The sequence below is a fragment of the Eucyclogobius newberryi genome, unplaced genomic scaffold (assembly GCF_026437365.1).
Source record: "Eucyclogobius newberryi isolate DKJ021-1_F unplaced genomic scaffold, fEucNew1.0.hap1 SCAF_17, whole genome shotgun sequence".
In the NCBI taxonomy this organism is placed as follows: domain Eukaryota; kingdom Metazoa; phylum Chordata; class Actinopteri; order Gobiiformes; family Gobiidae; genus Eucyclogobius; species Eucyclogobius newberryi.
In genome coordinates this window covers 33,647,998-33,666,044 of record NW_027315801.1, presented here as the reverse complement: position 1 = coordinate 33,666,044, position 18,047 = coordinate 33,647,998, and the positions used below count along the sequence as shown (strand labels likewise).

The 18,047-nt window shown below is 42.7% G+C and overlaps 1 protein-coding gene across 5 annotated transcripts in view; it reads right to left on the bottom strand.

The window, feature by feature from the left end:
• The window catches only part of casz1 (castor zinc finger 1), a 99,013-nt gene that overhangs the window by 39,036 nt on the left and 41,930 nt on the right, over positions 1 to 18,047 (bottom strand). For all 5 annotated transcript variants that reach the window (XM_072450170.1, XM_072450171.1, XM_072450172.1 and 2 more), the window contains exon 2: positions 2,000 to 2,557. In XM_072450170.1, the coding sequence (XP_072306271.1) occupies positions 2,000 to 2,557 (558 nt within the window). The remainder of the gene's footprint in view (positions 1 to 1,999; positions 2,558 to 18,047) is intronic.

Genomic DNA, 18,047 nt, shown 5'->3' with positions numbered 1-18,047 from the left:
ACTTTTTTTGTCTGGGGTTGGGGCTCGATAGGGGAATCCGCACGCCGCCGCCATGTGAGGAGTTAAATGTTTTGAAGGTCGCACTTTCTCTCATTGATCTTGCGATGTTTGTTAATTACATTGTCACTGATGTTGTGCGAGATAATTAAGCCACTATGTTTATATGCATAATTGTGTGCACTCCGCATCAGCCTTTGAAAGACAGCGGCGAGAAGAGGAGAGAGAGGAAGGGAAAAAAAAAATGTTTTAATTGTGTGTCAAGGCAAAACATGGCAATATAGATGCCCTAGTTACAATCAACAAAGAAAAGAAAGCTTGAGATAGTCTTTAAACATTCACGCTAGCAGAGTAAGTAAAGAAGAAAAAAAAAGGACGGAAGACAATGCATATTTAGTGCTCATGAAATAAACACAAAATGACTAATTAAAACCACAAAGGCTGCTGCTTCTGAAACTTGTTTTCTCAGAAGCCCCTGCTCTCAATTCTTATTTGTGCGCGGCCAAAAGTATACTAGAAATCAAAAAGATAAGCTGTTAAAAAAAAAAAAAAGACCCAGCGCTGTCTACATGTGTGCAGATGAAAGATCCAGAAGTGAGGCGCAAAACAAAACTTGTCTTTTGTACCGCAACAACCGGTTTCACCTGCAGAATGCACTCTTCCCTCCTTTCTATCTGTCGCTCTACCTTTCGTTATTGAACCTGTTTTTATGGCTTTTACGATGTATTTTTAACAAAGGCGCCTTGTCGGAAAGAGATTTGAGGTCATGGAGTTTGGAAATGCACTAAAAGATTGTGCTGTAAACATATTCGGCTTGAGAAATAAACCTTATCAGTGTAATAATGGTGAAATTATACGGATGGAAAATGTCATGGCGTGATTAAATAAGGGGTTATCGTGATCACAAGTACAGTTTTTAAAGAATTTCTTATAAGAAAGTCGAAGGTGCAGAGATAAGAGTATTTATTGAGATAGCAAAAGTTGAAAAGTAACTATACAGATAAGTTTTAGGCAAAGAAATGTGTGGTTTAGAAATTGTGATAGAGTCTTTGTTAGTAAAGTATTTATTTTCTATTGTTATTTAGCAATATATGCATTCTGCCGTAACTTTGTGGTGAATATTTGCATTGACCTTTCCTTATTCTGAAGTGGATTTGGTGTATTTCTTCTTCCACAACTCAAAAATAACACATACTTTTGCTGTTTGAGTGAATTTGCGAAAAGGTGCTTTCCAAACACTCCTCCGCCGTGCGTCGTGACGGAGGAGCTCGGCGCGCAGGCTAACTTTAGTGAGCTTAGAGGAAAATCAAAGACGCAGTATGTAATCCGTGTGTAATATGAAGCTTAGCGTGGACCAGCCATGCGCTCTGGCCCTCAGCTGCTGCCGGAGCACAGACAGAGGCATGTTGTATGTCTACTCCATTTATGCATTTGTTCATACACACACACACACACACACACACACGTACACACACACACACACGTACACACACACGCACGAGTTCCCCTGTCCCCCTGTGTGTGTCTGCACTGGGCTATTCATCGCGGAGCAGCGGGGAGGCTCTTCCCAATAATAGGCTCACTTAAGTATATGTCACCTGCTCTCCAGTCAGCGCGGGGCTATTGAGCACAGCACTTGAACTGGACCCATTACATGTTTTTTACATTTTTACATGCTGGTGTGTGGGGATTCGCCTCGTCCGCACAAACGGCCTAAATCCGCAGCCGACAGGGGCGATTCTCTGAAAGGATGAATTTCACTCCCTGAAATGTCACGGCACAGTTTATGCCTCGGGTTCTGTTACTGATGAAGCAATGTGAGAATAGTATCAGTCACGGAGAAGGCCAAAGTCAACAACAGCTTTAAACTGATATAACTAACTTGACTGTAACTTGTCTTTTACATTTACCACTTGAAATCAGTCTTTAATTGACTTGAAAGAATTGATCTGGTTGTTGTAAACTCTTTGATGAGACACAAAGGTGTGACCGGAGCCGTTACCTGGAGCGGAGAACTGTGGTCGGCTCTGGCCCTCACTCGACCTGTAGGAGGAGGTGTCTTTGGGGGGCCTCTCCACAGTGTCTTTATCATCATGGTAACTGTCATCTTTAGAGCTGGTGAGCGGCTCCGCCTCCTCGCCGTTGTCCTCATCGTCGCTGCAGCCTTTGGGCTGTACCATGTAAACGCCCTCTGGAGGGCAGTCCTCGTCATTGCTGACTCTTACTGAGCTCTCTTCGTCGTCACCGTCGCCCAGTGGCTCCTCCCCGTACTCTCCGTTCACCCACTTCTCGATGGCCTCGCGCCTCTTCTGGTCCTCCTCCAGGCTCTGGCTCAGGCTCAGGCTCTCAGGGAAGTTGGTCTCATTATCGTCGTAGTGGGAGCTGCCTCTCTCACTGTTCTCTGCTACACTCTGGTCTCCCTCGGCATTCTGGGAACTACTGTCGTACACCACCTGGCGGCTCAGCTTGGCACAGATCGCGTTGAGTTTTAGGCCACCTTTCCTTTTGGAGGCCATCTTGGGTTTTCCTGAGGTCGGTTCAGTGCATAAACTCCTTTCAGCTGCGACACAAGAACAAAGAGGAAAGGGAAATCAGTTATGGTTGAAACAATCATTTAACAATGCGCCTAACTGCTCAGGACACTGTACATATGTGGCTTTATCAAAACAATCTGAGCTGCACAATGGGGGCTGCAGCTGCTGCTATTATTAACCTGTGAGAGCTCTTCACATCCACCCTGAGACACTAAAGTACATGTGTCTGTGGTCAGCCCAGTGGAAAACAAGCAGAAAAAGCCACCGTGAGCTGAGACAGATAAGTATCAGACCCCCTACTGCACTACAGCCCCGAGCAGAGCCACATAATCCTTCACACCACTGTAGGCCTCTGCCAAACGTTCTCTCTCACCTCAAGAGGCTCCACTGCTGCCACTGAGAGGGCTGCACACTGTCCCGACTGCCACACACGCTCTTGTTGTCAGTGACTCTTTTTTAACAGCTATTTTAGTGACGCATGAAGCAAGAAAATGACAATATTCAATCAAATGTAATGAATGTGCATGAAATTGTATGTGAGTTTTATGCTTGACACTGTAGAGGGTTCAAATTGTTCTTTATGGGCATTTTATTTATGGGTTTCAGCTTTGTGTTTTTGAAGACGTTAGAACATTAAAAATATATGTTTTGTTTTGAATTGTTAATTGCTATGACAAAGGTGAAAATCATTCTGAAACACATTGAATGGTATTAAACTTAGCGACCTCCACGGGGACGGGTGAAGTATTTTTTTTTTTTACATTTATTGTGAATAAAAACGCCTGTTCTTAAATATATGACAGAACACAACTTGTGCTCCTCAAAGTGACAGACTGAACAGTGTCATGTTACTCTATTTCTGCACGATCTCTCTTTGCACTCAGAGTTGAACTTGTTGTCCCCTGTCATAAACGCAGCCTATAGGTACAGCATGTAAAAAATGCTTTACATAGGAAGACACAGAGCAGACATTTCCCCCAGTGCGGCCTCCGTGTGAACAATAGGGCATGCTTTGGGACAGGAATGGGTGGCATTATTTCAACCCAAGTGGGGCTATCTTTATAACATGTCCTGTGATGAGGCAGGAGCAGCTGCTTGTGGCATTCCATGTCCAGGGCCTTCCTTTTTAGGGCAGAAAGTCCACTCTGTTACCTTTTACTTTACACCGCCCCACCACCACCGAGCTTTTTCCACACTCAAAACTGCAAAGAGATCATTATCAAACGCTAAATAACGGTGCAAATACCAGCGCGCAGACGATTGTGAGCAATACGAGCGATGTGGTCTTTAAAAGTAGAGCAGATCAGTTGAGTCATCTACTGTATAGAGTTTGAATAAAGGACAGAAAATATATAAGTTAAAGGAGACGTAGCATGTTTGTTTTTTCCCAGGTAAAAAGTTGAACATAACATACATTGTGTTCATTCCAAACAGTTAAATGAATCTAAAATGGCTTAGTAAGCTTAGTAGCTCATTGGCTTCCTGTTGAAAATTGCAGAACTGCCTCGTCATAGTAACATTTAACATTTTTTACACGCAGTAGATTTATGTTTTTACCTCTGAAACACAGATTGCGTTTTGCCTTGTCCCTGAAAACCTCCCGCAAGCAGGGTTCAGGGTCTGTGGATCGAGCCGCACATTTCCACTTTTACAGTTACATTTTTATATAAATCTAACCTGAAAAACCCCATACATATCATCGAATTATGAATCATTTCAATTAAACCCCAGATAATGTGTGTTTTTCAAGGTATTTATCCATAGTTTTTCTTACTTTATATATTTTTTGGCAATAAAAAACTACAATTTACTACAACATTTCCACAGAGATAAGCATTCCTCAACCAGAAATGCACCACGATTCCAAACTGCCACTTATGAGTCGTAGCCCGTTTTTATGTTGAGAAATGTGCAATACCAACAGTAACTAACTCCTATCTTAAAGACCCAATCCGCTTTCTCCTCTTCATTTCCCCCCCACGCCGTAAAGCGCCACGAACAATCACACGTGAGCCATTGCCGACATTATGTAAATCGCACCGGCGTGACATAAAACCGCATTTTCATTTTCTTTCGCAAAGCTCAAAATCATTAGAGGATATTTAGAGTTTCGTGATCGCCCTTCTGCTATGACAATGTCCCCGGCCGCACACACATGCTTTCTCAGTTACACTATTTACTCTGCTGGCTTCCTGTATGAAACAATGAATGCAGGAGTTATGGCGTTTTGAGGGGGTTGCACATTACTGTACAATTTAGTGCTAGACAATCGCAGGCCCCGGGTGAAAGGGTCAGCGTTTAGAAGACAGCAATTTTGGGGAAAGAAGAATCAGCTGGAAAAACTATTAGGAAGTGGAAGACATAAATTTTCAAGATTTTTTTTTTTTCCCCCACAAGGAAGATTGAGGTCATTTGGGTGTTGCAGAGGAGGTCACTTTTTCTGTTTACAGCGTTCAGTATTTCATGCTTTAACTACCGATTTCCTTTGCATTGAGAAAGCGAGCTCCTTGTAGGAAATGACCCCTTCATAGCTGTTCAGGGACTAGTCGCAGTGTTGAACAAATGCCAAGTTTTAAACATTCTAGAAATGAGCATTTATAACACATTTCTAATACAGGCCACTGCCAAGGCAACGGACGGCTCTTGCAATGGGAAATAAAGAGTGTATTTGCGGTAAATGTGATGAGACATATATTAAAACAATGAAAACGTTTTGCAATTTTGGTTTTGGAGACATGCAAAATGAGGAAATTAGAATAAAACTATTAAAATGACTGCAAAATAGACAGAAACGTCCAGTGTTAGGATATTTTGGCCCTTTTGTGGTTGATTTTTTGGTCCATTCACGTTTTGTGCAATACTTGAACCTCAACCATGGCACATTTTAGCACAATATTGACACATTGTTAAAAAAATCATCTGAATTGTTATTGAGATAATGCAAAATAATATCACTGTATTCATTTTTGTCAATTTTGCCAAACGTAATTGTGAAAATGTCTGGTAAAATACTGAAACGTGTGGAATAAAACAATATTATAAAACAATACAGTAGAATCAATGTCTTTTCCCATGTTATTATGTTTTCTCCATTTAAATTTAGCAACCGCATCAGCCAGTAAACCGTGAATGCAATATATCATTCATTTTACAGTTTATCCTTCTGATGAAAGCACCTTCAGCCGCTACATTTGTAAAGTGTTGAACTTGTTTTTCTTCACTTAACATGATCTCTCGACTTATTATTCTTGTTAAGGTGCAAGTCTTTTCCAACAAATTAAATATTGTTGGCGATCCCCACGGAGACCCACGCTTCAGTGGTTCATGGAAGCTGTCGAAACTATTATTTATGCTAAGGGTTTTCTGTCCACGAGCTTCCCTTTTCACCATTGCTTACAACAGCCATCGCTATGGTAACGCTAAGCTGTTTACCTCAACTCATTTGTGTGCATGATAGCGTACAATGAGATAAAATCTATTGGGACCAACATGAAAGAACAACTTTCCTCAGAGGGACTGACTCCTTCCACCCCCCACCTCCAAACACAAACCTTTCCAGGAGTCCAGTGAGCAATCTCTGCCTTATTAATGAATATCAGGAGGAACAACAACAACTGTCACACGCACTGGACATTATTCACAGCCAGTTTTAGCCTGGTGTGCTAATTGTCAAAGAAGGAGACACCTCAGTAAGCAACGCAAGGGAGGAAAAAGAAAACACACACACACACACACTTTGGATTTGTACACAGGAGCAGAAACAAATGCCTGGCTCCGTGCTTATGTCAACTGTGACATTCGTTTTACTGGAGGCAAAGCAGGGCCGCGCGATCCTCTGCCATATAATGTCTGTATAAGGCCAAAACCTGCAGCGGGGAAAGGAAAAAGTGAAGTTTGGACCACGGCGAGGTCTTTTCCATGTTTGCTCCAAAAAAGACAAACGTTATTTTCGAATGCTGTGTCTTGTCAAACGGAGACGACACGAGGCCAATGTCTGGGCCAACGCGCTGTTAGTTCATGTTACTTCCAATTACAAGTGCTTTAATGTAGAGCAGATGTTTTATAGAACTAACACTATTCGTATATTTATCATATCCTGTTTTTTATGGATTTTTCGGATCATGTTCTTAGGTTAGGGTATCAGAAAGTGCTAAAAGAAGCTCTAAAACTGACCTCAGACCCCTTTGGTTTTGTATCTGTCTCAAAATTATAGTACTTTCTTTTAAACCTGCACAATATGAGGAAATATTCAACTTTTACCACATGTTAAGTGTTTCATTTACAAGTCGAACTGTGTCAAAAAACAAAACCACCGACAAATAACTCACTGTTGCTGCAACGTATTCATTTTCTTACAATATCGATTATAGTCAGTATTGCAATATTCATATTTTTGCGATGTATATTGCAGCCCAACTTTCTTTATGGTTCCATGTCTTAAACTAGTTCTGATAAAGTTCAAGATCATTTTTAAATTGTTCAGAAAATGTCAAATATCGCCTGTTTATGTGATTTTTTTCAATATCAATACTTGCTCAAATGAGTATCTAGTTTCCATATTGTTTAAGATCTAATTTTCAACACTTTTAGTCTAATCCCAACACCCCATGTTTCACTTTGTAATACTGTATACACCAGCATACATATTGTGCCCAATCAAGTTCCATTTCAGACCCTAATAACTCTGTTGGAAGTGCTTTTATTCGCGTGAACGTGCGACGACTGCAATCACCGCCAACAGTCCCAACTTTTTCTAATGTATGATTTAAGTTAAAGAGCTGAAGAAAAACTTAAAGACTCCCCGCGGCGAGAGAGATGTCGATATTTAGCCGTTTAATCAAACACAGGTACGGCGGCGTCTGAGATCCCTGCTGTGTTTTCGACATGACTGACACAGGGACAAGCCCCCCGCAATATCTGCTCTTAATTAAGCCAAACAGGTCTGCGTGGATTAGTCGACAATATGTAAACCAGGGCGGGAGCAGCTCGAGTGAAATGTAAAAAGCCTGTTAAGAACTTGATGAACCTGGGGCAGATTAATCGACAACGCTGCAGCTCGGTGCAGAGGAGCCTCTCAGGGGGAAACGTTTAGAGGAATCATCGAGTCACACCCACGGAAAACGATTTGTGAATGTGTTTTTATTCACGATAAGTAGAAAATGTCTCTCAAAAGCCAGACGTTTTTACCGGAAACCTGTGACGAGTTTGGCAAAATGTTTAGGCAAGTGTAATAAAGGTGATTTTAGTTGTGTTTTAAGTGAGTTTTATTTTTTTAATGCACATTTCGAAGTGATAAATGATAAATTATACGATTGAAACTATTTATTGCCACTAACGCAACAATTCTAAAGGCCCAGAAAGCCCTTTTCTGCTCTTAAAAGTTCTTAAACTCTCTACAGTCGTACCACAAGAAAATAACATTCCTCATTTGTGCAAAAAGAAAAGTACACGAGATAAATATTAAGCCCCAAAATATTGTTCCAGCAAATTTTTCTTGAAGTCGATACAGGCCTCGCCCTAAGAAAACCATCAACTATCAACGTAAATCTGCTAATTATGCCAAATATAATAATCCTGCTGACTTTAAATTTTGCCTAAATCCCACGAATAGTTTCCCAAAGTTTCTGTAAATGCAATAAATCTAAACTTCGTCGCCTGAATCAAAGTCATACATCTGCTATAATCAATAACAACTCTTGCTTTAAATGTATTCATAATCCTGCTAACTTTACACCTCACTAAATGTTCCCGTGTTTTCCCGCTCATCTGCAGCGTGTGCGAGGGCCCCGGGGGAAGTCGAGCGAGAAGTCACTGATGGACCCCCGCACGGCGACACTCAGCCCCTCGCAGACCCCGGCATCTGGCCCCGCTCTCATTTTATTACACGAGAATAACAATAAGCAGGTCGCTCACCCCGCACTGAGATTTCGCCACCGTTTTCCACCAGTCTGCGCCTCCGATGCCGTTGAATTTCCATTTTTCCGCATGCATATTTAATTGAGTTTTGTCCCAGTGGTGCGGAAATGATTTGTTTTTTGCTCTCTGTTCACTTGACTCCTCTTCGGAGTCGCTAACCCTGATTAAGACGTTGCCGGTAATTTCCCAGCGCACACCTTTTTTTTTCCTTTTTTTTTTTTTGGGGCGCATTAATGGTTCTGATCGTCTAATTAAAACTTCTCAGCTCGACTGCTGATCACCGCTCGTTGTGCCTCTGACCTGAAGTTTTAATTGCCGCATCACAAGCGATAATAATAATTTTGAGGTTCGGATGATTAAAAACAATGCCATTGCCAACTAGTTGATAGATGGGGGTTTTTGGGGGGTGGGCACGGTGAGCTATAAAGACTGAAAAATGATCAATGGTTGTTCAAATCTCTCCTCATAAAGAGTTTTTAATGTAAATCCACTGACTGAACGGGAGCGGCCGGGGCAGAGGCGGCACTAGAGAATACAGGGTTATGATAAAGCCACATAAAAGATGACGACAGGCCAATGCGCTCGGCTTATTTTCATAAAAAGATAATGGCACGGCAGGGCAGCACAAAAGGCACATTGTTCCAAAAGAGAGCGAGTGGAAAAAGAGCGCCTAAAGTGACTGTTGTGTGCAGTAAAACATGATGCTGATGAGATATAGGAGAACGAGATACAGATTAGTGACTGCAGACAAGTCCGGCACTTTTGAACTTTGGAAACTGACTTTACAAAGCTGCACAATGCATAGAAAATGGTTGATAAAGTCGGGCTAAACAGACGCTGACTGTTCATAGAAAACATGTCAGAACTGTTCTCGCTTTCGCAACTTTTGAACTTGAAAAAACTCTGCTGCGAACGCGCCGAAACGTCAATACGACATGTGAGTGTTTGAAAAATAGATAAAGCGGCTTGGATGGAGTCGGCTTGGAAAACCGCCACTAGCGCCGACCTGTCACATTTGGTTCTGTTTTCAACCATCCGATTTGTAATGGCTTTTTTAGGTTCCAGTGCCCGGATCGATGATGGACTGTGCGGCTATTGCACATGCAAACGGGCACGCACTGGGCACCGGCACCACTGTCTTCCCCTGCACCATAAGCTCTCACAAATCTATTTTATTATTAATCACTCCGCTGCACATCTGTCTGCTTGTTGCCTATTTTTTTTTTTTTTTCCTATCAATAAAGCACTTATTGCTTTTAGTCTCCGGCGTGACCTTGCCTGGTGCCGACCTTGAAGGCTCGGGCTTGTGCGACTGCAGCTCCCGCCCCGTGTACTGTCCATGTCCGCGGGCTGTTGTCCACACACGGTTTTGCCAAGTGCCACGCTTCTGCCACAGCCGCCAGACGTGAGAAGAAAAAAAAAAACACGCCACTGCAGGAAAAAGGCAGATCCCCGAGCGCACACGAGGCGGCGACCGGGACAATAGCTTTGACAAAAACAATGTATATTTCAAAGTTAAGGGAAGAGGAAAGACGTTGAACTCGAAGGGGCAATCAGGGCGGAACGTGGAAATCTGAGGACACACACGCCCTCCGAGCGCCATCACAAACACGGTAATTATGGTATTTTCCAGAAGCAAAAAGGAGAGAAAAGAGACAGGACATGAGTGATGAGAAGCGTTCTGACAGGCACAGACCAAAACAGACAACTTTTATATTCAGTTCGCCGCTGAGAAGAGCTATTTAAAATGTGTACACGGAATCTGGAGGTGCATCTGGTTCTGAATGAGGATTACACTTTTCTCGGTTGGTTTTTGAGACAGGAATTGGGGGAAAACCTCCAAAAAGTCTTGGCTTCTTTGGACTTTGAACTCACTAAAGCCCTTAATAAGACTAGTTCAGGACCAAAGTAGCGCTAAACCCAAAGTAAAGCAAAACTATCCATCCATCCATCCATCCATTTTCTACCGCTTGTTCCCTTTCGGGGTCGCGGGTGACTGGAGCCTATCCCAGTGACTTCGGGCCTTAGGCGGGGTACACCCTGGACAGTGGGCAACTTGTCGCAGGGCTGACAAAAAGCAAAACTAATCAAGGAATAAACAAGCTTTAATGTTAGATTCCTCGCCTTAACTAACCCAAACACGGCCTTTGAAGCTCTTTGGTTTCAAGAGTGCAGTTTGATAAGGCGCGCTTCACGGTAAATGAACAGGCGACCCCCGTGTCCCTCCCTCGTGACTGTGGCAAGAGCGAGGCATTGTGGGTAGAGTGTACAGTGGAGAGAAGGGGGCTCAGCGGTGCACCTCTCGAGGGCCCTTGAGCTAATATCTGTACAGATTAACTGCTTCAGTAGTAGTTTGGTCACGGGGATCTCTTTGCCTCCGCGGTCTGTCGGGAAGAGGAGTGTGTGTTTAAGAGTCGGTCTGGATCCTAATAACAATGTGATTTTATGTGGCCAAATCAACAAACACAACAAGTACAAACCTTAAGTATATTTTTAGGTATATGTACTTTTTTTTATTACAGTGGATGCTTTTTAAATTTACTTTACATTGTGTGAGAGCAGGTTTCTGTGCTTTAAACTCCACTATATTGGTTTAAAATGGAAAATCAGCACAGTTCTTAATCAAAATGACCATAAACACTCCAAATTATGTGGGAAATACTTCACTTTCTACTGTTTAAGTACATTTTGGAGCAGGTATTTCAAACTTTTTACTATTCAATTTCTTACTTTAACTTGAGTCATAATTTTCCTCTTTAAGTAACAGAATGTAGTATTTTTTGAATAGAATACTGCCACTGTGGACGGGGCATTGAATACACACGTTTTGATTTAATTCTAGTATTTACATCCCGTATGGGGCGTCAAAATCAACTCAATGACCTGAAAAGATTGCCATAACACAACTCGCTACGAATAAACATAGTAAGAAACGAAATGTCCGTAGAAATAAAGACATTTTCGAGCCACCTTCAGTCGCCTTTGCTCTTTTCTGAGGCTCGCCGTCGCCCCGTCACGTCATTATCTTTGGGCCCATATTTAATTCACCAGGATCCGGCTCGACTGCTGAGTAAGTCGTCTTCATCCACTTCCTCTCTCCCCTGGAACCCCCTCCACCTCGCCACAGGACGCCCTCTTACACACAGCACCACTGCCAATCCTCGGGGGCAAACTCAGGCACACGCCGCTCCATTAGTTATCAATTACGTCTGGAAAAGCTCACCTGGCTTATCCACACACCGCCATCGTCCTGCGACACGCGCGCCAACGGGAGGCGAGAAGGAACTGTCTGTTGATTCCAAACTCAATTATGATCGTAAGGAATAGGCTGAATACTCAATACCAATGTTGATACTGCAATGATAATTAAATATGCTGTTTTTTCCTTCTTTTTTTTACAATATACTGTCATTTTTAATACAAAATAATAGTACTTTCTTGATGTTTCCCTGTGGTCTTATACTAGCTCTGATAAAGTGCAAGATTCTTCTAAAACTGACAAAGCAAACACATTTGGGCGACGCTTTGAGATGTTTTTTTGTGTGTTATCGATACTTCTTCAAACGTGTAACTCGTTTTGATATTAGTTTTAGTATCGCCGAGTATCGATTAAACTCCTTGCGTTGAAAGATGAGTCAAATCCAGTGGTCAAATTGTCAAAAATAAAAGTATTAGTCTTAAAAGGATCGTCAAAAGTATCAAAAATCAGGTTGAAATCAATACTTCAACTAGTATTGAAACAAAAAATATCACATTAACAAGACAAAATTTGACCTTTCCTGAACGGTTTCGGAATGATTTTGAGCTTTATCATATAATAAGTATTTAATTAAGAAAGAAGTATTAGTTTGCGTTGAAAACCTTGACCTAAAACCCCCAAAACAGTATTATCACTGTCATATTGAAACTCAACTATATTCCTTTGTATCATAATCGAAGTCTTAATGACATTTACAATATTTGCCACTATTCTCCTCCACCTTTGACAGGAAGCTGCACTCAGTTCCTTTTTGGTGGCTGTGTCGGCGTGGGAGCCGCTCTCGTCCATGAGGTTAACCTTGATATCCGCCGCTGTCAGCTCAGATAATGTCCATCACTGCCAGGCCCTCCCAGATAACCCTAATGTGAAGCCTAAAAAGCAAAGCTGTTTAGATCTTTAGACATGGTCCCCTTTCAGCGCCACACCAATAGCATCAGGAGCAAATGAGCGCTGGCATTTCTTTAATAAGACTCTTAAGACGTTTTGACAGCATATACGGCGCTCTGACAAAGGCGTTTTCACGTACAGCCGCGATGTGACGGGCAGATTCAAGTGCTTGTTAAGTGCGTGGAGGGAAATAGGGAAAAAGAAGTGGTGCTTTTTCCTGCTCCGGCTCTCGGGGACCGCTTAATTGATTTCCAAGGTTATGCCGCTAAATTTGTTTCTCAGATACAGAAGGTCGTGCGACGTCGATGTTTTTTTGAGCCGTTTCCCCAAAGTTGGACCGAACCAGATTTGACTACGACTGCCCAGGGTGCTGTTAGGACTGTGAGCGTTTCAAGCAACTTTCTGGAGACTGTAAAGTTTTCTAACCCAGTGATGCACCTCAAGATACAGAGGATGTGAAATGCATAATACTTAACGTCCAGCAACATTGTTTTATTTTTATTTAATATGGGAAAAATGAATGGAGTTAATCTTAAATTTAATCTGCTTTTCTTTTTATTTTTATTTTCACATATAAATGCATTGTTTCCCATCACTTTGTTTTCATTTTATTTATTTCTTTGCATGACTTTTGTTTTGTGAGGGCTGTTTGGGTCAAGTCATAGAAATACTGAATTGATCATCGGGTTATGTCTTTAATCCACCAAAAGTTTCTACTACAGATGTACAAAAAATGTCTGCACTATCCCTCAGCAGCCAATATTCAACAGGAACTAGAATAAAAAGCATCCCAAATCCTTGTTTTGTCCTCAAAAATGTTCATTCTCTCCTTGAATCTCACACGTTCTTGCAACATTGAGCCTCAGAAAAGCATTTCCAGACAGGAAGCCTTCGCTGACTACATCGATCCCTGGCTACCATTAAAACATTTGCTCCGCCTGACAGACTTTTCCTCTTTCGGACTTTTCGACGCGCTACAGTGAATCACAGGTGCCCGTTAAAATGTCAGCGCGAGCCGGGGCAGCGACACTGAACCCGCACGACCGATACGCAGCCCCAGACTTTTACGCACTTTCAAAGCCGAGCGTGATTAAAATTTGATCAAAATAGATTCTTTGAAAGAGAGGGAAGTGACGGGGATGAGTCTTCCTGTTTGTACATTTGCATTTTCAGGCCCTCGGGCTCAGGGTCTCGTGTCAGAACTTTGACTTTTCAGAAGAAGTGATAATTGGGTTGTGATGAGAATTGCTTTGTCTTTGCGGTTCACGGCGTAGAATCCTTAATACATCTGTAGTAGACGGTTTAATATCACGTTGTTCGAGTTGAAGTGAGACAAAAGTCATTGTTGTGTTACGCTACGAGGAAAGTACTTTGTTACAGCAAGTAAATACACCACCTCTGAGTGAATCGTATTTATTTAGAGTGTGACTGTGTTTAAGTGGTGTTTTTAGGCCTTCTGACTGCAATGCATTGTGGGATATGCTCTCTTCAGCTCCAGCCTGTCCAGTAGCTGCAGGTCACTTCTGACTTAAGCAGGAGCAACGCGCTAAAAACTCCAGACAACTCAAACCGTCAACGGACTGAAACTTCAGACAGTTTCTGGAGTCTAAATGTGTCGTGACTAAATGTAATAAAAACAAGAAATGTGTGTGAGCCCATGAAACGAGGCTTAACAGGAAAAAAACACTCTATTTTGGGTCGCGCGACTCAAAAGGAAACGCCGCCGAGTTGAGTCAAACAAATAAATTTGCTTTTGATAAAACCACACACTGACTACTTTTGCATTCGACACCAAACCCACTTTGTTTCCTGCGTTTTTATCTTCATGACGTGTCACACTTTCAGAAGCCGCTCAATAAACAAGTGTTCCCCTTTTCCACAAACGCTCCCGCCGCCGCCGCCGCGTCGAGAGCCGGAACCTAATTTTGTTTGAAAAGTGACAGGTAAAAAAGGCAAAAGCCGGCTCTGAAGTGAACACGCCGCACTGACGCGTTTGGGCTGCATCCAGCTGCCCGTTTTACATTTCTGCAACATTAATATTCCTCTTATTATTATTTTAAAGTGAAAACGGATAGTCTGTTGAAGTGCAAATCTGATGAATTACGGGAGCAGATTGCCGCTATTAATTATTAAAACCTATTTTATAAATATTCAGCTCTGTCATGCATCTAATAATGAACGCTTTAGAGGAGGTTACTTCCCGTGCGCATCCTAATGTGTCAGAAATATCACTTTTAATCACACTCGCGTCGGTGAGAAGCGCATTGGAAAACCGGGCGGAAAAAATGCACCAAATCAAGGAAAGTGGCTGGGCTCATCACACCTCCTCAGACCCCGCTGAGTGTGTGATCAAAACTTCTGTTCTGGCAGTGGCCCGTCTAAAGAGGAGCACAACATCCTGCCGCCGCTTCATTTGAATGGAGAATAATGCATCAGCCGCTCTACCTTCTGGACACACCTAGTCCCAGCGCAACTGCCGCCATATGCTGCCGTGATACATATTCATAACACTTGTGCGTGTGTTCTGTATGGCGGTGCAACCAGGCTTAAATGAGCACCTTGCAACTTCCAATGAGACGAAGGGGGGAAATAAAAGCTGGGCCAAAATGGGAAAGTTGATTGCTCTTTTTGGTAATGGGGAAATAATCTTGCGCCGCTCGTGTCGGTTCGTGAGCTGTTTGGTGATTTTTGGGTGATGTAACCAACTGTAACTGTCACAGGACCATTACACTGCAAGAGCCAGCTTTTTATAGCCACCTTACTAGGAAGTTTGAGGAGCAGGACATTGTTCCACCTTCATTGGCGAAGGAATCGTAGTCACAAAGTTGGGACGAAGAGCAAATTCAGGCGTCACAAAGAAGTTTCAGCTGCAACTTCATCTATTGAACATTTTGCAATTGATTTTTTAGATAGATAGATTATGGGCCACAATCTAATCCCCTAAACTTAAACTTTTCATGTCTTCTCTTTAGGGTTGTACTTTCAATCGTTTAGTCGATTGTGCCGTCGATGGTTTCTTGGTCGAACTACTTTTTCGACTAATTTTGGGGGGATTTTAAAGGATTTATTCACAACAGAAGAAAGGACAAAGCCCTTAGTGAGTTAGCTAGAGATTCGAGAGGGAATTATGAGTTTAATCTGCCCTTTCACAGGTAAATATACTGTCACTACTAGTTTACTGTGATCTTGTGGTCTGATCATAGAGATACTTGATAGGTTTGAGAGCTTCTGCCAGCGCCATGACTCTTTTAGTCTCTGTAGAAGAACATCTGAACCTAAAATTTGCTGGAGAGTCACGATACGAATACATTAGGTGCACGGACAGTTGGTGGAGCGCACATTCTCCATAACCCATCACAGTTCATATGCAGCCGCTCAATGGAGAGTCTGTTGCGCGCTCTAAGATTAACACTGTCAGGAGCACAATGATACCCTGTCATTATCTGCGCAGGGGCCTCCTCACACACGCCACTGTCCTCTCTCTGCGCTCTCCGCCGCCGCAGCCGCCGCCACTGCCGCTGTTCCCGCTGCTGCTCCGCCGAGGTAGTAATTACTAGAGCTAACGTTTCAAAATCTAGCCTCATGTTCCTACCACTTTTTGATACAATTCACCTAAATTCATGATGGTTTTAGCCAACAGAATGATCATTTTATGTTATCTAGTTCATTTAGTTTAATCCGTTTGTTCATTTTCACTTTTAGCTGACAAAAATATCTACTTTTAGTCTTAGTTTAGGTCATTATCATTCATTTCGATTTCGTTTTTGTCAGGAAAAACATGGCCAAAAGTGACAGAAGTGTTGTGGGTTCATTTCTGTCCGTCACATCAAACAGACAAATCCATGTTCCGGCACAGTATACTTTGTACTGTACATTGTTGATTGAATAGGCGGGGATCATGGCTGCGTTCCCTCATGGCACATCTTCATTACCAACAATGCTCCGACTCCTTGGCTTTCTTCTTCCTGTCCCACCGGACCTATGGCGTTATCAAAGGTGATAGCTTGCTAGGGCATATTTTCTCAAACGTCTTCTTCAGCCCAGCCATTTCCCAAGCCGCTCCCGGGTAAACGTCACTCATAAAAACCAGGGAAGATTTGATGGTGAGATCAAAAAGCAAAAGGAAGGACGGAGGAGCGTAGCACAAAAGGGGGGAAGGGGAGAGGAAAGGAAACCCTCCTCCCAGAGATCATACTCGGGGTAATTCCTCGCAGCAAGGCCCTGTGTTTTCAGGCTCAAACGCAACAAAACGCCAGGATGCCACGCCGCGGGGACTTCAAAATGGGCGATTGTGACTTCAGAGGGTCTTCAGATGCTGGAGGAGTTGTCAGCGATGGGCCGTGGGGACTGAGTGTGGAGAACAGAAGGTGCTGGCAGCCGCCTCACCACCAGTGAGGGAACGGTGCCAGAACTGCCTTCCCCAAAATGCCAATCGACACCACATCACTGAGGGCTTCCCACAGTACTGTAACCAGCCCCACCTGAGCGCTTTTATCCACCATGAAACGGTTATTGTAGTATAGAAAAGGGTCCCATTATGTTGACTGGATTTTTCCTGCGCTTTTCACAATTATATAATAACATTTGCTTGTCAAAAACACGCCCGAGGTCACAATGCGTTTCGTTCACACATGTTTGAGTAATCCAGTCGAGGCGCCAACTTTCTTAAGAACTGGAAACACATTCTAAAGGTTTTCCATATCTACATTGAGGAAAAATTAAGATCACGTTTTTTTTTTGCTAATGATGTCGCTTACAGAGTCCAGTGGCTGTTTTGGAACTATTTAGTTGCAGCTTGAATTGGTTTAATACAATTGGCGAGCAGGAGGACATCGGGACGAGCAAAAAAGACATTTTCAAACATAAAAGTAAGTACATTTGATGAGATAAAAGTAGCATTGTCTTTTTAAGTGATGCCAAATTTCAAGAGAGCATACGATAACAATCTTGCATAATAAGAGTCGTTTAGAAGATTTAGAGATTTTTAAAAGGTAGATTTCCTGATTAGAGCCAAAGAAATCAGAGAGTTTGAACAGGTGCCATGAAAGCCTTACTTTATGCCCTAAACCTCAGCGCGAGAGAAAGAGAGAGATGCTTAAATCAAAGTGTTCAGACCTGAGCTATGTTGTGACACGCTGAGAGGGACATTTCCACTGGCGCTGATCTCGTTCATTCTTGGAGCATTAGGCTTCCTCTAAATAGCCCCAAGCAGATTAGCCTGGCTCATATTCAAATGCACATTTCTGCTAAAACCCCACTCCGCAAATGGGCCAAGAGGATGGAGCACAGGAGCTGGTACAGTAGTCACACAAGATCCCGTCATAAATTACACGATGGAGGGAGCGAGCGAGCGAGCGAGAGCGGCTAAAGGTAAAAGACAAACAAGTGTTGGCTCTGCTGTATGAGTTTAGTTAGCTCCGGAGTTAGCGCATGAGTTATGGGGAGCGAGGGGC